The sequence below is a fragment of the Synchiropus splendidus genome, chromosome 11 (assembly GCF_027744825.2).
Source record: "Synchiropus splendidus isolate RoL2022-P1 chromosome 11, RoL_Sspl_1.0, whole genome shotgun sequence".
Lineage (NCBI taxonomy): Eukaryota > Metazoa > Chordata > Actinopteri > Syngnathiformes > Callionymidae > Synchiropus > Synchiropus splendidus.
In genome coordinates, this window is record NC_071344.1 from 5590720 (window position 1) to 5614080 (window position 23361).

General features: G+C 44.5%; 2 protein-coding genes across 5 annotated transcripts in view; one reads left to right on the top strand and one right to left on the bottom strand.

Annotated features, from left to right (window-relative positions):
• Nucleotides 1–130: 130 nt before the first annotated feature.
• nudcd2 (NudC domain containing 2) lies at nt 131–1231 on the bottom strand. 2 transcript variants are annotated; one of them, XM_053880093.1, is made up of 5 exons: nt 1167–1231; nt 824–1054; nt 551–599; nt 325–476; nt 131–239 (listed from the first exon to the last, which is right to left on the bottom strand). In XM_053880093.1, the coding sequence occupies exons 2-5, from the start codon at nt 1010–1012 to the stop codon at nt 156–158; spliced, it is 474 nt and encodes a 157-aa protein (XP_053736068.1). In that variant the 5' UTR covers nt 1013–1054; nt 1167–1231; the 3' UTR covers nt 131–155. The 2 variants fall into 2 exon arrangements, with proteins under 2 accessions (XP_053736068.1, XP_053736070.1); XM_053880095.1 differs by lacking the exon at nt 1167–1231 and having other exon boundaries at nt 824–1160.
• Nucleotides 1232–1467: 236 nt separating this feature from the next.
• gabrb2a (gamma-aminobutyric acid type A receptor subunit beta2a) overlaps nt 1468–23361 on the top strand; it is a 37285-nt gene continuing 15391 nt past the window's right edge. Inside the window, exons 1-9 of one of the 3 annotated variants that reach the window (XM_053880091.1) lie at nt 1468–1609; nt 1674–1774; nt 1843–1910; nt 2169–2389; nt 2452–2534; nt 2606–2749; nt 3554–3657; nt 9308–9401; nt 9787–9854. In XM_053880091.1, the coding sequence (XP_053736066.1) occupies nt 1569–1609; nt 1674–1774; nt 1843–1910; nt 2169–2389; nt 2452–2534; nt 2606–2749; nt 3554–3657; nt 9308–9401; nt 9787–9854 (924 nt within the window). In that variant the 5' untranslated portion in view covers nt 1468–1568. Of the gene's footprint in view, nt 1610–1673; nt 1775–1842; nt 1911–2168; nt 2390–2451; nt 2535–2605; nt 2750–3553; nt 3658–9038; nt 9220–9300; nt 9402–9786; nt 9855–23361 lie in introns of those variants that run through there. The other 2 variants (XM_053880090.1, XM_053880089.1) reach the window with 2 other exon arrangements.

Consider the following 23361-nt stretch of genomic DNA (forward strand, 5'->3'; position numbering starts at 1 on the left):
GATGTTGAAACGGCTTTGTCCTTTGCCGTTGTCTGAAGTCAATAGTTCACTTGGTTAAAGGAAGAATGTCTCCAGGGCTAAATCTTCCTTCCTGTATTGTTCTGCAGACACCAGCAGGTCTAGTGGTTTGTTGTTTTTTTTTTTTGGCACTTCTGTCACTTCTGTAAACTTGACAGATCTGGACCCCCACCGCTGTAATTCCCTGAGATCTCTGCACCACTGAAGTCAAATCCAGGATTCTAGGACAGAAGAACTCTTGTTAGAGTCAAGATTCCACTTTGAAATGCATGTTCCAGATCATATCTTCTTTTGCAGCAGACTCACCTCTCGTTGAAACCGCTCCAGTGTGAGCTTCCTCTGCATCTGATCCTGAACACAGACATTTGCGCAGTAGTCCCCTTCTATCAGAGACGACCAGCAGTTGCCAGCATCTCTGTTGGCCTTCATCAGGATGATTCGGATAAGACACTTATCCTCTATGCAGAGAAAGAAAGGAACCTAAGTGAACCACGACATGACTGAATTTCAATTCAGAACGATCAAGGCTCACCCAACGTCCATGTTGCCTCATCGGACACTGTTGTGCCAAACAGCTTTCCCTGCCAAAAGGCACCAATACAGTCAATATTTCACATATAGTGTAAGGTGACAAAACATTTTAGTCATAAGACCCTTCCTACCCCCCCTTTTCAAAGGGGAGTGTTGTCCCGCTGTTGTCTACTGCAAACCACACTCATCTTTTCACTCTGGGGCAAACTGTCCACCACAAACCCGGCAGCCAGCACTCACTGAGTATCTTTTTCCAACTCTTCCACCCACTTACCTTGATCAGCTCTTTGCCTCTGACGTTCAGCTCAATGTTCCTGGCTCCTAGGTGACACTTCACCTCTTTAGCTGAAGTACCGCGAGGCACATTGACCTCGATAAAGACTTCATCCATGGTTTGGCTCCAGGACCCCCACGGCGTCACACAGGGCACGACCCCGCTTTTCTCCTCGAAGTGTACAGACATGCTGAGGCTCGAAGCCGGCTCACGGTCCGGTCATCCAGAAGCCTGGTAGCATGGGACCCGGTTACCCTTACACGACAATTTAACTCACACTACATCCTCATTTACATCCTCATGTAAACTGTTTCGGTTTGTTTCACCAGATGTATCAACTCACCGTCTTGTTTTGACTCGTTTCCGGAGTGCCTCTTCTTCTCTGGCGTGTCGTCATCAGGAGTTTCCATCACCGCGCCATCTAACGTTCAATTGAATCAACTGCACCTAATCGGAATATTATAAGAACTAATAAACGGATTGTGTTTTCAAATATTTTCACTTCAAGTGGTGTTATGATATGAATACGAATATAAAAGTAAATGTGTACATGTACAACAAAACTGCGTGAGAGGCAGTTTGTCTAAAATTGGACAGGATTGACTAATCTGTTAATAAGATTTTCTCCTCTGATTCCACTGAAGTGCTCTGCCACCCGTTTCCTCAAGGAGGGAAAGATGTTGGCTGCTTTCTCTTGAAGAACAAACTGACAACTATTGAACAAGGTGTACAGCTGCTTGTAGAAATGGACCTTCTGCTGCTGCTTCTGACCCTCTGTTGGATCAAGTGAGTCCACGGCACACTGCCAACCTATCTGACAACCTGCTAACCTTGACTTGACTTCACTTAGTTCAGCCAATGCGAATGAGAAGAGCTACTCAGACAACATCACTCGCATTCTAGACCGACTCCTGGATGGTTATGACAACAGGCTGCGACCGGGATCTGGAGGTGCTTCAGGCTTTCATTTATAACCTCGCCTTCTTCTGGAGATCATTCTGTTGCATCTTCTGTTTCAGGGGGTCTCACTGAGGTGAAAACCGACATCTTTGTCACCAGCTTTGGGCCGGTTTCAGATGTTGAGATGGTGAGCTATAGCTTCGACTGAGAGAAGTGATGTATGTGTCGGCAGTCCTGTGTTGGCAGTCTGCCATGAGAGCGTCTAATGAGCTTTATTCTGTTTGACCACTTCTATAACTGCATTATCGATGCCCTCTAAATCGATATGAGAATGTGTCACACACGGTGAATGGCTGAAGGAATTGATGGATTATCACGTGGGATCATCACTGCGTCATCATCTTCCACACCTAGACTGAGGCAGGGCTTTGTGTTTGTGGTCCAGGAGTACACCATGGACATGTTCTTCCGTCAGATGTGGGTGGATGAGCGACTGAAATTCGAAGGTCCCATTGAAATCCTGCGACTGAACAACCGCATGGTTGACAAGATCTGGACTCCGGACACTTTCTTCAGAAACTCCAAGAAGTCCATTTCCCACAACATGACCACACCGAACAAGCTTTTCCGAATCATGCAGAATGGGACGGTTCTCTACACCATGAGGTGATCATAAATCAGAAGGATGTTGGAAATAATAATAATAATAATAATCTGTTTAAATCCAGGCTCACGATCAGTGCTGAGTGCCCAATGCGACTCATGGACTTTCCCATGGATGGTCACTCTTGCCCGCTAAAGTTTGGAAGCTGTGAGTACAGATGAGCGAGACATAAGCGGCGGTGAAGCAGATGGATAAATGTATTTTGTTTTAATTCCTAGATGCCTACACAAGCAGTGAAATAGTGTTCACCTGGAGGAAGGGGCTTGTTGCGTCTGTTGACTGCCCAAAAGAGTCCATGAGTCTTCTGCAGTATGATCTGGTGGGGCAGACTTTGTTCAGCGAGATCTTTAAGTCAAACACAGGTGAGGCTAAACTCTGTCTTTGAACAAGATCGATGCCATGAATGTATACAGTCAGAGGGCGAGGGGGAGAATTGCATGTTGTTTTTCAACATGGGCTGTGTTAGATTTTGGCCCTTGGCTCAGCAGACTGGAGGATGTAATGCACGTGAGTGGCCCCAACACAGCGTGCAGGTTTCCATTACTCATCTGCAGCCTGTGAGAGTCTTCCCTCCCCAGCCATCTAGGATGCTTCAGCGGTCAGCTCTAATGGCTACAGTGCACCTGGATTGAGAACCACTTGGTATGAAAGTCTGCTGAATGCAGTGCATTCTGCCTGCTCACCAGAAGACGGAAGAGTGCTCCCCTGCTGAGAAGCCGGCAGATTCCTGGAATAGAGAGCAGGAAGAATGAGCCACCTCTCAAACACAACCATGATATCTATTCATCAAGCAGAGAGACAGAGCGGGGGAGTCATCCTCTGCATGTGTGCGTGATGCAGCTTGTTTTTGGCCCGTGAATGTCTGCATGCATGTGTTTGGGCCTGTGTTATGCGTAGTGACACTGCATGCATCTCCTCTTCCTCACCCCCTCCCGTCCACTTCATCCAAATGTCGACCGCACTTCTCTCCTCCTCTTCACTGTCTTTCCTCCTCTCTATTCCTCCTCTTGTCTCGCGTACATTCTGTGGGTATCCCGCCACTAACCGCGGCCACACAGCCACAGTTTGTTTTTCCCGGCGGCTCCTCTGTTTCAAGGGCAGTCAAGGGCTCCGTGCGGCTCCGTCCCGCAGGGCTGCTCTCATCACTCATGCTGTTTATCTTGCAGGTCACTACTCTGTGCAGGTGGTCCATTTTCACCTCCAGAGGAAGCTGGGCTATTACCTCATACAGACGTACATCCCCCTCATCATGGTGGTCGTGCTCTCGCAAGTCTCTTTCTGGATCAACAAGGAGTCAGTTCCAGCTCGAACTGTTGCTGGTAAATACACAGCAGCATTTATTTCCCTTAGTATTCTACTGAATCGGACCAGAGCTGTGTCTCTTCTGTGGCCCTTCCACACCCCCTAAATAACATATTTCTCACGTTGTCTTCTTTCCTTTATATTACATTTTATTCATTTCATATTATAATTTAATTTAAATATATAGCCAAAGTCATATCCTCAAATTACTCTAACATATAAGTCTTTTTTCAAGACTTTCCATTTGTCTTTAGATACGGTTCTGTTTTCAAAATAAACAACGCTCTTCATTCTGTGACATTTTTCCACACGCACTCCATTTTTTGAGATCATTTTTTAAGGTAATGAAGGTGTGTGACATTTGTACTTCAACAGAGATTTAGAGTTTGATGTTTCAGGCCGACTGGTCACTTTAATGGCAGAGTAGAAGACAGTAGACAGTAGACAGTAGCATATGCATAATCACTATAACATTTGTCTCTGAGGCGAACTGTCCACACGCACTATGATGGCTCCACCTCAGAAGTCAACTCTCAATACACAGTATTTTGAAATGTAGATTAAAATACTGTCGTGATATTTTCTTGTCACAACAGTCACTGTTGCCTTTTTATGTTTTTCAAAATGGACGAAAAGGTTTGCGACTCTTTCAGTGTGGGAAAACGTTTTGTAAGTCAGGTGTGTCTGGTGGTCCATAACATATCTCCTGCATCTTTCTTACTCACACCTTTTCACATGAAACCAGCACCTATGCTTCCTGTGCTTCAACCCAGGTCCCACCTCCATCCAGGAAATGGTGGAACCTGAAGCCAACCATCCCTTCTCTCTGCTGACATTACTATTCGCTCTCTAAAAAGAGCTTCCTGACGTCATGATTTGTTTTTCACCTTTGCTTTTTCCGCTCATGTTTCTTTAATTCAACCACATTTATTCTCACTATGTAAAGCATTGGCCTCTTTGCCTCTCCCTCACACTGACATGTCTCCTCCAGGCATCACCACCGTCCTCACCATGACCACCCTGAGCATCAGTGCACGTCAGTCCCTTCCTAAAGTAGCCTACGCCACAGCCATGGACTGGTTCATCGCCGTGTGTTTCGCCTTCGTGGCCTCCGCCCTGGTGGAGTTTGCAGCAGTGAACTACTTTGCCACCCTGCGCGCCCATCGACTGAAGAAAAAGAAAGAGAGGCAGGACAAGCTGGAGGTTCTGGCCGCTGGCAGCGAAGACGACGACACACTTTCGGTGATGTGTTAAATCTGCCATGCGTCCTTGTTTATTTAAATCACTAACTCCCCTCCCAGTCAAATACATTTGAATTAAATAATTCCTCTGCAACAACCTCTGCATCCGCACATGCTGCAGTGACGCAGAGATGTTGACCACATTCAGAAGAACATTTCTACTGAATTGAGGTCATTTTCTTTGCATTTTAAATATCACGCCTCCATCCCTCCTGCCCATGAAATAATAATATGTTGCTTTGTAACACTCTCATCTGGAGCTATATGCTTCATGCTAATACAGGAAGCCACCGCAGTGTCCTCCTGGGATCCGTCTCACGTGTAGGGCTCATGGTTGGATGCTTTAAAAATAGCCTCTATGTGAGAACACAGAATAACTCCAGCGCTCTTCTCCGCATAATCTGCCAACAGTCCTATGGGCATCCAGTGAACTACCTGCTGCGATCTATAGGAACGTGGAATTCCCATGGGATCCATCTGGACCTGCAGCCTTTTACATGTGACACCACTGTGTCGATGGAGTTGTGTGCACTGACTTTGCTTCTGTTGTTTTCTTCAGACTGATACCAACACTCACGAAGGCCTGAAGAAGAGGAACCACTCCGTGTCTCGCAGTGAAGTGTCCGAGTTCCCACAAGTGCCCATCTTCCTCCAGCAGGGCTCAGCTGTTCCCACCAACCCGAAGCTGGCTGGCACCAGCCCAATCGACAAGTATGCTCGCATCCTCTTCCCCTTCTCATTCGCCCTCTTCAACTGTGTCTACTGGTACATCTACCTGGCCAAGGACAACTTGCAGAGTGCCAGGTAGCCCCACCACTCACTCAATATATACAGTATTTAGCTGTGGTTAGTGGCGCAGCAAAAGCTCCACTTCAAAATGCATAATTTCCCTCACTTGCTGTCGACTCCTTCATACTAGTTCTTCATACTAGACCTCCACTTGTTAGCCTGTTGAAGGGAAAAGCTAGAACGCCGGATTTGGCCCCAGGGTCATGAGTTTGACAAATTACCTGCCTTGTGCATGAGTTTTATCCTTTTTGGATATTCCAGAATATGAATTTGGCATCTTCGATTTGTGCTCGCTGCATGTTAGTGACTGAAGTTCATCCCTATGCATATAGAAATTGGCAGATAATGCGTTTGTCAACATGCTCGTTGAAGTATTTATTCATTCACTACTTTATGTACCGCATATTCCCTAAATAGGGTCGCAAGGTGGTGTTTAGCCCAGCTAGATAGAGCTAGAGGGAGGTCAACCGTAGCCAGGTCCCTGGTCCATCAGGTACCCACTCACAGCTTTATTTAACTGAAGGTCTCGAGCCTGTGACCAGACACCCACAGCAACATGAGACTTTTCTCAAGCTGACATTGTGGGCCAGTTTTGATCCAGCGGACCCCGAGTTTGACAGTGTTTTACATTTTTTTCTGTCTTTCTGACAAGAAAATTTGTTCAAAAACTTGCAAGCTAGGCTATTTAAATATCATCCCACAGGGTTGCCAGCCACAAACTACTTATTGTTGTGTCATATCTTCTGTTAAATATAGCAAAAATATTGTTTCTGTTCACATCCTCCAGGGAAAGACTGGATGATGCCAAATATTGTCCATCCACCTTCTATTTGGAGTTTACCTTGCTGCACTTTAATAAAAACACTTTGTCTCCACGGCAAGGGGGTCTCACAGGAAATAAAGTCTAATCTCATAATATAAGAAGCGTCTATTCACTCATGAGCGGGAACACAAAGCTGGAGAAAGATAGAGATACAGTGCAGAAGACAGAGCGGAGGAGCGAGAGAGAGAGATGTCTTATATAACCAGGAGTGCAAATCTGCTCATCATGCTCCTCATGCTGCTGTCAGAGAATTTTTATGGTTGTTTTGCTTTAACGTCGTGCAGAATAATGAGGGAGACAATATGGAGGAACAGCTGCATTACATCCTTCAGAGAGAGGAGGAGATGAGCGCTAAGTGTTTGTGCTGCAGTCTGGCTGTCTCACTCGCATTCTTGTTGCAGGAATGCGGACTGAACATCTTAAAAACCAGGAGGACCTAGAAAAGGGCACGTGCATCTGGAGAGACCCTCTGCATCTTGCCAGCCCCCACCCCTCCCTCTCCAGTGAAAAAGCTCTCAGCATTGGCTCTGCTCTCATCCGACAGAGGAAATGAATCAGAAACTCATTTATTCTCCCGCACATCTATTCATTTCACAGGCTCCGACCACTGTCCGCACGTCCTCTAATCTGCAGAGATGCCCTTCACACACGTCCGTCGTCGCATGCTCTTAAAACGAATGAAGAATTAACAGGAGATGCCAAGCTCTATGATGCTGTACCTGATAGTGATGCAAGAATGAACCAATGCGCTCAGAAGCCCGCCCCCTGCAGGAGAAGGGCTTGCAGTGCAAGGAGATCAAAAGCGGCTCGACTGCAGGATTCTGTTGAGAAAATAGTACGTTTGTTTTTCCACCCCGATGTTCCCCTCCTGCACCTTATGAATGCTTTATAACCTCATGTAAACACTGCGCTTGAGCTGGATGTACAATTGTGTCATTAATGAAATATTGACATCAGCATGTCACAGAAAACGTGTTTTATTGGGATTCTCTGAAACATCAGACACTGGAAATATACGCATCTGGTGGACATGTCCTGGAACTGATAGTTATCACCTATACACTGTACATTTATTGAATGCAGCATGTTCTACATCCATCCATGAGATGCCTTGACTCTTTACTTGGTTTCCTGAGCTCCTCGAGCTCTTTTAAGGGAAGACCAGGAATAGTGAAGCACCTCTACGCACTCTATGCAGGAGACAACATAGATGACCAAGTTCTTGACCCTAGCGCTGAGTGAAAGCCCAGCCACTAGGTGGTGAAGACACAGTTTGATAGCTCTTATATTTGAGTCCCCATAGCCCAGATTAATGATGCCCCCCTCATCTCCTTGTCATGAATTAAGATCTCCGGTGCTCCATCCTTTACTCACACCAGACTTCCAGTAGTCATCCTTTACTGACTCAGAATCAAGGTTTCCCACCTGCAAACTATTCCTGAACACAGTTCAACTAAGTTCTGGACGTCGCATTGGAAGTCTCCTATGTTCAGGCTCTAAAGTTGTTAGGAATTTCTGTATGAAAACTTTTATTATTGTGAAACGATAAATTACAACTTGTATTAGCTCACCCAGCATACAAATTCTGACAGAAGAAAAACATATATGAATAAGAAATTTCATGAAAACTGACTTCACTCATTGATCTGAAAAGGGTGGAGTGTTTCACAAGCCTTTGGGGAAATTTTTGATGTCTGTTAGAGAACAAGGTAACTAGCTAGTCTACACTCCGACCATCAACTCAGATCATCCAGATTTACCCAAAGATCAAGACCACTGATACAAGGACAGGATAGGCTCTACACTGCCATCTTGTCAGGATGCCTCCTTGATGCATCCCTTCTGAAGACGCCCCGGAACATGACAAAAAGATCGCACCCCCTCGGTGGAACACCACCTAAGAGAGCAGGAGGGTTCTAGGTGGCGTGAAGACAAGCAATCATTTCTTCCACTGCGGCACGGCGACCCAGTCAGTGACTCTATTTTTACTTCAGCAGGGGAGAGAAAGATGTGGGGATTTCTTCAAGATAGTCAATTATTTATTTACGTCTACGTGCTGTCTGTTTTATAACACACAATGAAACCATTATTAGTCCGGGGCCGACTCACTGGTGCGCTCCCTTTGTCTTTACATTAGTGTGACCGGGTGGTTTTATTAAAATATAACAGGGTTCAGCAAAGCACCAAAGAAGTCTTGGTTTGCCTGTCATCATGAGAGACCTGGAGTAGAGCAGAATGTCCAGGCACTTTCCAAGCACCTCCAGAAGGGGGAGGACAACAACTTGGTGAAACAGTTATTATTACCTATGATTCAATCATCAGTTTTCATTCTTGACCTTGAAGGACTTGGACGCACCACGGGCTGCACATACATTGCCAGCTCGAACCCAGCTGGTCCAGATCGCCGCTCTCTCACATCCACTTGTGTCTCTCATCCATTTCTCTGCAATGGAAACTGCTCATCCACCATCATCGCTCTCCACTCTTTGATGTGAGGCTGCCAGCACGCATGCGCGCATCAGTGGCTTCTCTGCAGCGTCTGGAGGAAGTTGGATGTGCGCTCCTCTCACTCGCATCCAGAAACCAGCCGAAAAACTGTTGCGATGGGGAGGACCAGGAAGAACCACTTTGGGATTTTGACTTTTTCCCTTTTAGTGACCTTTGTCTGGACTCAGAGGTAAGCGCTTTCCGCCGTCTGTCCGCAGCTCTCGTGCCATGTATGGTGTCAGCATCGCTGCGCGTCTTTCTCTCGCCACAGCGTCAAGGATATCAAGGACCCCAGCAACATGCCTCTGGTGAAGGAGACCGTGGACAGGCTGATGAAGGGATACGACATCCGCTTGAGGCCAGATTTCGGAGGTAACCAGCCGATGGAGCCTGTTGGAGTGTCGTGCGTTTCTCTCCTTCACGCCCTCTTGATGCGCAAATACATGTTTAATGAATCGCAAAATCTGCTTTAATTTACATAATCGTCATAGGCCTTTCCAAATCGACTGTGGCGGATCATGTCCGCATCCCAGTCTTGTAACTGGATCGATCCCCATTATCACTGTTAGACCAGTCTCCCCCCCCCCAAAAAAAAAAACAGCCCAGAAATGATGTGTGTGCTAGTCATGACGAGTGTAGGTGGGAGAGCGCGAGGCGCGCGCCTCACGAATTGCTGAAATGTATCTGAGGATGATGATGATGATGATGATGATGGTTTTGGGGGGGAAATGTCTGATCATCTGATCGCTGTGTCCAGGTCCCCCGGTGCGGGTGGGAATGAACATAGACATCGCCAGCATAGACATGGTGTCTGAAGTCAACATGGTAGGTGCACCTTCTTCCTCCTCTTGATCCTGGATGGGATTTCTCTCAAGTGGGGCTCCTTCGCTCGGATTGGTCGCTTGGCCCCCAGTTTCTGTTTTTCCGAGGGATGTCGAGTGCTTCTCCTTCCTCTCCTCAGTCCCGCATTCGCAGCTCAGCTCTGCTGCTGCATTTGAATTCAAAACACACACTCACTGGCGCACTCTCGGACGCACGGCCCAGGGTGTGCGTGCGCGCCCGTGCGTGTGTGAGAGAGTGTGTTGTCAGGCCTCTAGTGTCATTTTGTTGACACGCCCCCCCCCCCTCCTCTTTCCTCATCTCGATGCAGTTATTTGCTGCCAAAAATCATTGGAGCTGAATTTTGCACAATTTCCATCCGTCCATCCTTCGTCACATTTTACGTAAAGCCCTGTCGTCCTACTTGTTAGATGACGTAAGCAATTAGTTCAAAATGTCTCCGGGGAAAGTTCAAGTGTGATTGATCTGTGTCGTACATGGTCCCACACACACACACATCAGCCATTCTTTTTGCGTGCCTTCCTGTGTGTGTGTGTGTGGGGGGGGACTCTCCCACCATAAAGGTCAGTGGTCCATCGCAGACCCAGCACACACTGCCCCGCTTCACACACAGAGCACGTCTCCGCTATAATGCTATGCATGGCTTTCTGTATGGTGTCAGTGGTTTTCTCTGGGTGTGGATGTGCCATCTGGACACGTGTAATGGTTGTAAATGTGACACACGGCTGATGAGGAAGATGTTGGTGGTGATGATGAACTGGCGATGACCAGAGGGGCGGCTTGAGGAGCTTGTGTCGGCTCTGTCTGGTGATCTGAAAGAGTCTGGCATAAAGGTTATTGCTGATGTTTGGAGGATTTTCAAACAATCGGAACTTTAAATAGTGAGGGAAGTATTTTATCTTAAGACTTGGTTGTACCTGAAAGGACATATACTAGAATATAGTGCTATATCAATGAGGAAAATGAGTGGAGCATAAAATATTGAGCTTTCAATAGTTAAAGAGTAAAGTGAAAATATAAAATTTATACATGTAATATATTTCTACATAAAAAAAATATCTAAAACAATCAGAAAATATGGTTATTTTACCGCAAGATTATTTTGGCTGGTCACTTGTTTTTCGTCCCCCTGCGATGGTTTTGGTGGACAAGGTAGAATGGATTCATCGGCCATGAAATGACTGCAACCTCTGTTAGATAAATATAGACATTAAAAAGAAAACCACACATAAGGCTTATGAACGGTGAACAAATACGTTGTTTAGAGAATGTTGCTATTGTCTTCAGCTGTCAACTTCGTGGTGACCGAGCTCACTGTGTGCAGTGACTCAACCCAAGTGGTTATAAACTAACATATCGAACTGAGAGTTAATCTACTTTTAAAGTTGTTTTCAAGAGGCAATTCCAAGTCTATCTCTCCAATGCTGTATTCACAATAAGTTGGATAAAATTGTCGGTAAAATTTGTATTATAAAAAAGTGATTCAATGCGACCTGTATATAAATCCACAATCTCTTTTGGGCACAAAACATATTAAAGCCACCCAAATGAACAGTTCCACTGAGTCCGATATGTGAATGGGATACCAACAACTGAGGTTTTTTTTTTAAGTGGCACACTTAAAATAAAAACACTGTCTTTGTTTGAATGAAGACAGACACTTTTATCTCACTATAAAAAGGCTACCACACCAAATTTAGAACTACTGGTGTTTCCCTGTTTTTTCACATTCATCTTCACGGCCAGGTATTTTGAGGAGTTTGCCTCTGCTTCAAAAAGAAACTTGTTCATGTGATCCCAGCTACCTGGTGTGAGAGGCAGGCAACACCCTTGACAGGAGCACAAAGAGTCGTGTTTATTTGAATATTATAATAATACTTAGTGACCTGTCTTATTTTTCCTTTACATGCTAACCACTTTTGGGCTTCCATTAAATACTTTAAGTCATTAAAGAATAATTTTAAATACATAAAAAGTCACGAATACAGCCTAGATAACGGTTCAACTATATGAAAGAGCTAGCCATGTTTAAGCTAGCCTAAAAGAATGAGAATATTTGATGAATTAAATGAAAAAAAAAACATCAAATGCAGAAAAATGTAAGCAACATCAGGGAGCGGTTTCAACAGTTTTAATGAAGTAAAATGAATATTATAAAATATATCCAGGTCAGTTTCAGACCAGCTTCAACTGACGTGGTTGAAATGAATTCTGGTTTTCTGACTTTTACCATCAACTACCTCAAGGGCAGGGGAATAATGGATTTTTATTTGTCAAACTCTCCTCAGGAATATTTGATTAATTATGAGATCTTATATTAAATCTTGTGTTTGCTCCAAATCCAACGCGAGGTCTTTGCAGAGAGTGTGAGCAGAGCAGCAGCCTCTCGGGGGCTCGGGATAATAGAGACGTTATATAACCACATCAAAAAAAACAAGTTTGCCACTGGAAATGGAAGCAGGCCTAAATGGATTGACTCAAAATGATAAATTAATTTCTCAAATCAAAACAAATGTAATAACAGTCATTGGAAATGTAGTGGCTTGAGTTGCGCTTGCAAGACATGAGCTGCTGCTGAAAGCAAAACAGATGATACGTGTGGCTGTTGGACGTTCAAACCAAGTCTGGCCTCTGAAACTGTTGCACTTAGACCCAGGAGACAACCCACTAGGTTATTAGCTTTCACCAAACGGTGCACACAATGGGATAGTCCTTTTCCAGTTGCAGTGCTTGTGGGCCTTAAGAATCGTCATAATACGAGTCTCATGCACAAGTTTGAGGGTTCCGCAATGCAGCTGTGTGGTGCTGAGCCTCGGAACATGGGCCCCATCTTTCTCAAATGCAAGGTATGTTCTTATTTTCAATGACGGGTTTTATAGGGGCCAATTCATGCTTTTTTTTTAATCGACACAATTGTGACTACATGACTGAATTAGCAAAGTGGGGTGCCGTAGTCCAACTGGGTTTAGTCATCTACCAATGCATCCAGTCACTGGCCCACCATCCTGCCAAGATCTGTCCCAGGCGTCTGGCGGGCACCAACCAAGACGAAATGGTTAAATGAGCAAACTATTCCTCAACCTTGATGTTAGTTTATTTGAGCTCTTGAAGTATTATGTTCTATTGTTCCGGCTTTTCATCCACCATTTTGGTTTATAATGACTTTCTGCTAACTATGCAGGCAGACCACTAACATTTAAGGCAACCAGTTGTGTATTCAAAACAACAAGCTCTGGAATCTCATTCATGCAGTCAGGACTTTTCCCAGCACAGATGGAGGTTCATCCTCCACGTTGCAGTTTGTTCTCCAGTTTCATATTCACTCATGGAGGGTATCAAGTTAGTGGCTATGTTCCCTTCATCCAGATGTCTGCCATGTTAGACTGGCTCTACTTTGACCCCCTGCTGTGTCTTAAACCTTTCTAAAGTACATACATGCACACTGAATGAAGTATCAATTAAAACTTCCTGGATCCAGACAGTGATCCGGATCACTCCCAAAATGGAATCGTTTCCCATAAATTTCATTCAAGGCCGTCCATATCAAGTTTCACGTTGTATTCAACACAAACAGTAAATTAGAGAAACAACAATATTTCTCAATAGTAGCTTTATACTTCATTTCAGCAGAATCTTTGTGAACACAGAAGTTAAGTGGTATTAAAATAAGGCAGATAAACTAGCTATTTTACAGCAGTTATTCTGTCACTCTTGAGAAACTAAAACCTCACACACACGTGGTTTTCCATAAGATAAGTTGTGTGACAGTCCTTCACATTACAGCTGCCTTTTCTCTGTGGGTCCTACAACAATTCAGCCTCCCAAGCTGAGGGCCTGTCACGCTGAAGAACAGGAGAAAGCATCTTCCATGAGCGAAGGGCTAGATGCCCTGATGAGCTTCAGCAGATGACTACAGATTTATTTGAGTGGAGGATGCAGCCAGAACAGAAGCGCTTTGTAAGGAATTGAAATAGAAACCCCTCACTATCCTTCTCCTTCCTCCTCCGTCCTCCTCCTCCCACCATCTTCGACTGCATCCTTGTAATGCACCTCTGCCTTTCTCCAAAGGGTAATCTCACTTAAGAACATCAATGTGAGCGTTCATCTGGAAAAAAATACAGCCTCGTACATCTGTGAGCGTAAAAGAAGGATGCATTGGCGGTGAATGGGGACTGACGTCATTTGGCTCCCTGTGGCGATGAAACTAAATTTCATCTTCAAAAAACAAACTCCTTTTTGTATATAAAAAAAGCTTCAAAACCACAACAGGCTTGTGATCCACATGTTGTTTGGTACCTTGAGAAAATTCCTCTTTGGATCTTACATAAGAGGTCAGAATCTCCACCTCCTTCTCTCCTCCTCCTTTCAATCTCTCTCTGCTACAATGGAGGAGATCACAGTCAGGAAGAAGATTGATCTCAGAGTGATCAATAATATCACCGAGCAGCCAGATCATGAGGATGGTAGTTAGTGACCCGCTCTGGGCCCGGGGCGGCTTTGATCTGGCTCATGGGGGACCTTCACTTTTCAGATAAAAGAGAGGAAACAGCACAGAGAGGACAGAGCCAGCGGAGGACAAATGAAGGTCATCATAATGAGTTTCGTCTGTTACACATAAACATGTGCAGCAAACACACCATTACTACAAAATGTGGGCACTGAGACGTCTCTGTTAGATGGTTCTAATCCCACTCTGGACACACCTCTTTTTCCTTCGTGTCGGGGGAGTGTCTATGGTGTGGTGATCCCACAGCTCTGATTGTTATTGTCACAAAAGAACATTACATTTGGAAGAAACACGACATTTAAAACTCACTGTTTAGAAAGGCAAAGCATATAGAAAAGTACCTCAGTAGACCTCTGGTTAATAGATAGATGGTTTTATCTGAAAACACAAGACAATATCGAAATGGCAGAGAGGTCAGTGTGGGCAAGTTGGAAGTCCAAGCATTTATTTGCTGGGGAGATGATCGGGGGTGCTAGGCTCCAATGGAGGTTGTGGTGGAGTGTCGACAAATTGCGAGTCGACAGACTATTAGGCAAGGTCTAGTGCAGGGGTGGCCAACCAGTCAGAGGCTAAGAGCCACATTGTTTTACAGTGTTGCTGAAAAGAACCACATTCTACAAATATATTAGGCTGTAAGCCTCACCTGAACAGCTGGTCACATGACTTAGCGGCAGTGTAGCGGTTCAAGCACATTCCAGTGTGTCACAAGGTTGCTGGTTCACGGTCTCTTAAAATTCATACATTTTACCTCCCCGAAATATCAAGCGGCACAGATAGAAATGTGTGCGCCATTTATTTGACTTATATATATTTTTTCTCATGGCTCATGCCACCAATGACACCGGCCTGATAACGTGTGTGTGTGATCGGCGCTTCATTCTTCACTCCACTGAATTAAACAGACGATCAACAATGAATCATAGGTGAAACACATGCCATACGTTTAGTTTAGGGAAGGACAAAGTGAAACGTGGAGGCTGCTGTTGCGCCAATTCGCAGTCAAAATATTAACTATATTAATTATAAATCAACAGCAGAACAGTGTTTAAATATCACAGCACGCTGTCACTTTCACTGATCCACATGCTTAATTATTATTGTTAATTCTGACAGCATTACACAAACACAGTAGGAAAGGGACTGACACTAGTGAAAAACTAGTTTGGATTGAAAGTGAGATCATCTGGGTTGGTGTGGGAAACACTGCCCTCTAGCGGCAGGAGGTCCTCAAACATGTCTCTTGACTCCTAAACTGATGCCCACATGTGGCTCTCAGTCCTGTAGTTTGGCACGTTTGACGTCAAATGCATGATATGTTGTGATTCTGTATGATTCTAAAGCCTCACGCTGATTATTCATGAGCAATCGGAGAAGATGTTTCAGTCAGCTGCGGTTTGCCGTCACGCGACACGGAGCTGGTTTGGTTTGTGAACAGCTGCTCGTTCCTCTAATTAAACATGAAAACGCCTCTGGTGGAGTCTGAACTCTGCATTTTGGCAGATTGAAGTAACGTGCCGTGCTTCTTCTGTGGTGAAGGGCAAGCGGCGAGGTGGCGCTTGTTTGCTCGGCCATGTGCCTTCTTTTGTCCACTTGCAAGAGTCGCGAGCTCCACCGGGGCTGGAAGGTCATCCGTGTCGCCGGGCGGTGGAACTGTGCGGGTCAGTCGGCGGCAGACTGGGCCGCATGACATTACAAATGTGCTATTTTAAGAAGGAAGTGTCCTCCGAGTGTGAGGTGTGACCACACATCCTGCCTGGGTGGGCTGTGCTGACTCACTGGGGTGAGTGCAAAATATGGCACAGATATGATATCATGCCCCCTCCTCTCTGTTCTTCCCACAACCACCTCTGTTTACCATCTTGTGTTGCTTTCGCTCTGTCTCATCCCTTCTCCTTCACGGGGCGAATCAAATTTGCACAAAGCTGTTTGTTTTTGCTGAAATCACAAATCCAGGATCCAAACTCTGGTTAGAAGTCTCTGCACACACACACACACACACACACACACACACACACACACACACAGAGTCGGTGCAGCTGATCAAATAGTGTTGTTTCAGCACTGCACCACTGCTGCATATTAACAGGTCCACAACATTCGCAGCTCAGTCGGTGTCTGGTCCAGCGCCGCGCATCCGTTTCACGTAAGCAGCCGCAGCTGGTTGCAAGCTCTGCCTGTGCTATAATAGTCTTCTCTGAATGTTAATTAGCTGCCTGAGAATTAAAAGATTTAAACAAAGCAGCTGTGGTGGCTTCTGGGTTGGAGGAATTAGTGGGGCGTGAGCGCTCCCTCTATTATGATCATTATCCAGGCGAGCGGCGCTTCTTTAACGTGAGAGGAGAGGACGCGGCCGTCAGTGACCAGGAGCCGCTCCGCTGTCGCTTTTCAAGTCGGCGAATTAGCAACCATTTTGATCTTGTTTGTCCAAAGCGATCCTGTTCCATTTTATTTTCAGCTTGTGGGAAATAAGCTTGTGTTATTTTTACTCAGTGTTGCCATGACGACGCTACATTTTATGGTGAATCCAAGGAAAGCAAACCAGGCCTGTGTTTCTCCAGGCTGTTTCAAGATGTCTAACATTTACACTCCAGCAGAAGCTGCGCTTTATTTTGCTACTCTTGTTGGTTTGTTTTGTGTGGCGAGGGTTACGGATGGCACAAGATAAACGCAAGCAAACGGAGCATTGCTCCATAGTTTTCCAAGAGAGACAAAACAAAACTAAATAAACAAATTAAAAAAAAAGGAAATACTGACTTGATACTGACCCAAAATGATACGATGATTTCTGAATTTTATAGGGCTGTTTTCTGGAGCCAATATTTTATTTTGATTGAGCTGAAAAATAAAATAATCAGAAACGACAAATAAAGAAGTAAAAAACATAAAGATTTTGAGTCACTTTTTTGGTACAAAAATACATAATACAAAAAACACTGTCATTCACCGCAGCTGAGTAAAATTAATTCCAAAACATAATTTATTTATGTATTTTTTATCTGAGGAAGTTGTGGAAAATAATGAGATTAATTCCATGAAATGTGCTGCCATTAAAATTAATAAAAAATGAATTTAAAGATCAACCAAAGTGATGTGTTTATTTACTTAAAGTGCCAGGATGAACAATAAGACTGTATAAATAAGTGAGACCATCATAAGACTGAACTGCTAAGGTTTTCTAAATCATGCAAGTCCATACAAAGGACTGCAAGATGTCTGTTTTGAAAGTCACAAAGAGAAAAATATTGAAGCAGATATTATTAATGATTCAGTCCTCTCCATTCTGAATCTTTTTTGTTGTGATCTAGGGTGCCAATCCTTGTCACTTTAAATAAACACTTACAATGACTCCATTCTTTCTGGCTTCCTCGCAGTTTTATTTCAAACGTTGATATACATCTCTTGAAGCAGAGGAACAAAGGGTGTTTAAATAACCAGTGTGGACCATCAGAAGCCTTTAACATGTTGATGCCTCCTCTAATGATTCTGTCCGGCACTTTCCCCGCTCAAGCTAAGTAGCTGAAAAACGTGGCGGAGGAGTCATGAAAGCGTTCATGTTGTCACCTCCCTGGGGGTGTGGAGCGCCTGTAACTCAGTCAGCGTGCAGCCGACCCCTGACCCCTTTGTATTAAATGTAAGTGCGGTATTAAAGCAAACACTCAGAGCAGCGCGCGACTGGATCCACCAGACATGCTTGTTAGCGCAGAAATGCCAGCTCCAGCTCTCGCAGCCTCAACTGACCACTATCAGCACTTTCTCTCGTCCTGAACGCTCGGTAGCACGGCATGACACATGGAACATTAGCAATATGCTGAACATTTGTGCGGCCGTGAACTCAGCAACAATGCTACATGCAGTTGACATTTTTGGAGTGGCACTTCAGAGCTTTGTAATTTTTGTGTCGACAAGCAGAGGGGGCCAGGAACTACCCACTAGTTTGAGGAGCTGAGTTCATATGAAAAATCTGTGGTATGAGCATGTCATGGAGTTCAAACATCTGATGTCTAGTTGTGCTCTCCTCAATGTCCCATACAAGGTGTGGATGGATCGCTGTCTCTGGAGAACAATTAGTGAGTGCTGCAGCTGAGTACCAAACTGTGATGATGGACTCAAGAAGGAGTCAGGGCGGAGTCAAAAATCTCAACTGTCAGTTGGCGAATGTTCACGATTGAGACAATGTTGATTCCTCATTTGACGTCAAGACAAAGCTATCATTGAATTCTTGTTTGAAGTGTGTTGTTCAGTGTAAATGTTTTGTTCTGTTCGCATTTAAAACTCCAGTGGGGCCCAAGGCTTGCTGGTCCTTGTCCCTGAGCAGCCATTTTGTTTCTGGTGGGGAACTGCCATGGCTGCTTTTTGCAGATCATGGGGTCTTGCTGACTCCATTGGGCTGAGAGCTCTGTGACCAGTTCATCTTCTCTGTTCAGGGTCAACAAAGGATGGAATATTCTTGTCTCTTTTGGAGAGTTTCAAGACAGAGAGGGTCTTGTTTGTGAGTGATGGAAGGGGCTACGGTCTGTCTCCCAGGGTTCTCCCCAGTGCTTTGGTAGTGTTGGTGCCCCTCATGCTGGGATTTGGATTGCCAGCAGTCTCACTTGCAATGGGAGAGGTCTGCCACAGCCATTCGTAAGGAAGACCATTAATGATGTACAACTTGCTCTGCCAATCCCATAAATATCATGACCATAAGTGGCAGAAAAGGATTTTCCCCATAGAGCACAGCTCTTCAAGTTGTTCCTCAATGGATTGGGATGGTGCAGGTTTTGGTTTTAACCAGTCAAGTTTCAGTTTTAGCAATAATCTGCAGCTCCCTGGCTCTCTGAGGACCAACTTGAAGACCCCTGCTCTAGGTGGATGGGTTTTTGTCAGGGAAACCTGTCTAGATCACCAAGACAAGTCTTCAATAGCACTTCAAAATGGAACAGAATTCAGACCAGTCAAGAGTGTCCTTTCACTTGCAGCAGACGACGTGGAACTGACAGTGAGCACTCACCCACCTCGATCTTTTATTGAAGCAAGAGATTAGGTGTGGCAACGAATCATATCACCATGGAAAATTACCAGGAGGATTTTCTGTGTCTGTCATCCGGGTGTGCACAATCTGTGTTTCAAGGCATTTCTTGCTATTCTCTACACGTGAATCCTCTTACACAACGTGCGGTTATTCGGCCTTTTTTCCAGTTGTTCTCTTCAGCAGTGCACGGTGACATTGTGACATTTAATCATAGATAACATAGTGTCTGATTAATTCTTTTACAGTTTCCTTTTTGATACTTGATAAACAGACGTTTTGCATACTGCTCCGTCTCCTCATGGAGAGAAGATGGAAGCGTCCCTTGCATGCTGAAGAGAATCTGTTGTGCTAGTATTTCTCCTAAAGATTTGTCTGGGAAGAGCGACGTCTCTGCCTCTCTCCTTATGGATGGATGGAACTGTCCCGCTGTCTTGTCACTACTCCATTCTGGTCAGTGCCCATGGTGTAGCAGTGACCTATCACCGGCACCAAACAAGTCGTGTGATAAAGACAGTTACGATGCAATGTTTTTTCTATCAATGGCAATGTTTGAACTCTTACACCAGCCAAAGGAAGGAGTGTGAGTCATTGAAAAGCTCAATTTGCATGTGATATATACAGACAAATACCATGAAAAGTCGCAAAAGCAAAGGAAAGCTGCAAAAGAATGGAAGGATTTGAGATCGATATCATTCTGACAAGATGGCTGCTGGAGTGAAGAACATGTGGCAGTGCAAAGTATTCCTCTGGTTTATCAGCGACTCCCTCCTTCTCAGCAGCCGAGGAGGTTGTAATGAAGGTGTTGCCTGTCAAATGTTTCACAGCAACACACATGTATGTCACCCTGACAGTCTCTTAATGGGGTTTGTTAGCCCCGAATCTGCATGAGAGTATCACTGTGCAACCAGCCTTGATGTTTTTAACTCACCCGGCCTCCTTTGTAGCTTCCTTTCATATTCGCTGCTGTCCTGTCATGCATCTTTTTTTTTCCACCCCACCCCTCCCAACGTTGGTGCTCTCCACAAGATGTCTCCCTCACAGAGTGTGTGCCATGTTAATGGAGTTTCTGAGTAGTGCTTGTGACAAGGAGACTGAAGGACGCTGTGGAAGCTGACGCTGTGCTGTGGGATGGTTTGTCTTGCAGTTTATCTGCAGCTTTTTTGGGTTTCCGCTCACTCCATCGCCCTCCTCACCTGTCTCTCTCATTTTCTCTCTTCTCTTTCATCTGTGGAGGAGGGGACTTCGCGCCACTCAAAGGCTGTTACTCAGAGATGATTATGCAGGAAAGGCTTGTCCTGTTTCTGGACCGATGATCATTCTAAATGACCTACATTTCATTTGGTAAATAAATAAACACATGTATTGAAACATGAAGCTCATGTCTTTGGACGGTTACATGATCGTGCTTCAGGCGGTTTGATGGGAGGACGGACAGAGTCTGAACCGACTTGTCAGGAGAGCTAGCTCTGTCTTGGACACTTCCCTGAACTCCATGGAGGAGGTGGATGAGGGGAGGATGTTAACCAAGCTGACATCCATCATAAACAACCCCTGTCACCCCCTGAACCAGACTGTGGGGGCTCTGAGTCGCTCCTTCTGCAGCAGAACGCGTCAGTCAGACTGAGCAACACTCATATGTAATGAGTCCTGCTCGTACCTGAAACACATAAAGCAAATCTATTTATCTATACCACTGAATCTAAAGTCACCTGTTGTTTATACAGTGTATACAGTATATTTTTCACTTCTACTTTGGTTTTATCTTTTTTTTTCTGTTACCTAACATCTTCAAAATTATAATACTGGAAGATAAATGGGTAAAATTTACCATGCCAAATGTTCAGACGCATGATAGGTTGCTGTCTTTTTTGAGGGATCTCCATGAATATTAATCACAACAGGGTGGGGGTGATTATTATTGAATATAATGTACAATATTGAATATGATGTTTTTATATTTTAAATATTCTTGCTTGCATTTAAAGACGTGGGCCATTTTAATTTCCTTGTTGTTACAATGCAAATGTAACATTTCTTAAGTATTATCAATGTTTGTTGTTATGTTGACGTCTTAAAGTCGCCATTGCCAGCCAAAGTTTGAACTTTGAAATCTGGAAAATGAACTACCTGGGAGCCACTTCTGCCCTTCAGCCCACAATCCCTTCACATAATGCGCTCACATTGACTTAGCAGTGACATTATAGATTTGGTTTATTTACTTGCCTTCTGGATGAATACAGTAGTAGTCATTCTAGGACCCTGTGATGGGGGTAAATCTCCAGTGTAAAAAACATATATTTATCGATTTGAATCCGATGAAAACCCTTCCCAACGCTCAGATAAACCTATATGTGACCTGCTGCCCTCTGGCAGGTGCTAAAGGTCATTCTGCTCAAGATTCAGGGACAGTTTCTATCCAAGAGCTGTCGTTGCAATAAACTCGAATCTGACATTCACTCACTATGCACTTTTCACCACTGGCCACCGGTTACTGTGCAATAACAACAATATCTACCTCCTTAACTTTTAAACTTTTAAACCTTTTAATACCTGTTGTTTACACTGTGCTGCACTTTATTACCACTTAGTTTTTATTATTATGCTGTTGCACAAGGGAGATGCCACTCAATTTCGTTGTATCATCTGCTACAATGACAATAAAGTCTATTCTGATTCTGATTCTCATATGTTCTCCCTTCCTTGAATGTGTTGAGTTCAGTTTCACCGTCACTTTCAGTTCAATGCAGAATATGGACTGAGAATGATGCTACCTTTTTGAGCCACACTAGAACAAGCTGTTACAGCAAGTCCAAATTCTCACTATTGAATCCAAATAAACTCACTCTGCCTCATGTCGACAGATGAATGGAACAGCTGGTTTCCCACCACCCCTGCCTCCCAGGACTAAAATCTATGACTAGATAAAAAATAAAAACAGATTCCATATCAATGTCACAACATATTCCGATGACTGACATAACAGCAGGGCAAGAATTTCCCCAAATATTAGTGCACCAGCATTCACTCATGCTCTCTTAATGGTGTACCCATCCAAATGTCAAAGGATGTCTCACCCTGATGGTGCTGAGAGCAGTTTCAGTAAAAATGTTGCGTGCAGCATTTCATCAAATGTTAATGGAAAATAAATATGCGCCGGGCCATTAAGAAAACCTGTAGCCATGCTCTCCATGCTGCTTCTGAAAGAGAATCAGGTCAGCAACACCTCCCGGTCTGACAATTCTGGTGCGTCTTCATCGTCTCAGGGAAGCGTTGCGGTGTGGGCAGCGGAGTGTTGCAGGAGAACCTGCCCCGGCGCCGCAGACTGAGCCTTCAGGCAGCAGCTAACTACTGCAGAGGTGATAGAGATATCTGATCGACAGCCTGATAACAGCGCTCGCTGGGAGCCCAGGTGCCCTGTAAAACAGGGATGCCAAGTCCTCACTTGACTTCCTGTCAACCTGGGACAAGCTCATGTATTTTTAGATGGCAGTGTTTGGGTCGCACACATTGCATGCGATGAATGAATGAAGAGACTCTTAAGTGTGAATTTAGCAAATGCTTTGTCACGCCTGGGGAAAACGGCTTAGGAGCACCGCAGCTCGTGGTGATGGCTGTTCGAAGAAGAACAAAAATAAACCCCTCATTTCACAGCCTGTATTTGTTAATTTGTTTCCCGACTCTGATGGCACTGCAACACATTTCAGCCATGAAGATCCAACTGTGGATCCGTGTTTAGCTGAGGCTGTGTGGGTGTTGAGTCTTATTTTAAGACTGGCAAGCAGAGAAGCTCACACAGAGGAGTTTCACTGCTTCAGATTTGGGAGTGGTCTTTGCTGTTTCGGTTCACGTTTTTATGTATTCAATCACTTATTCATCTTTTGAAGCACTTTTTCCGGCTTACTTTTTTTTTTTTAATTTCATATAATAATAAACAATGGAAGAACCACTGGAAAATAAGCAAGTATCACCAAACA

What these genes read in the sequence shown, in the direction of transcription:
- nudcd2 (XM_053880093.1), bottom strand. Translation starts at nt 1,012, where the DNA reads ATGTCTGTACACTTCGAGGAGAAAAGCGGGGTCGTGCCCTGTGTGACG. An exon ending in GAGGCAAAGAGCTGATCAAG is followed by an intron (nt 600 to 823) that starts GTAAGTGGGTGG and finishes GCCTTTTGGCAG; the next exon opens with GGAAAGCTGTTTGGCACAAC. An exon ending in TGGAGCGGTTTCAACGAGAG is followed by an intron (nt 240 to 324) that starts GTGAGTCTGCTG and finishes CTTCTGTCCTAG; the next exon opens with AATCCTGGATTTGACTTCAG.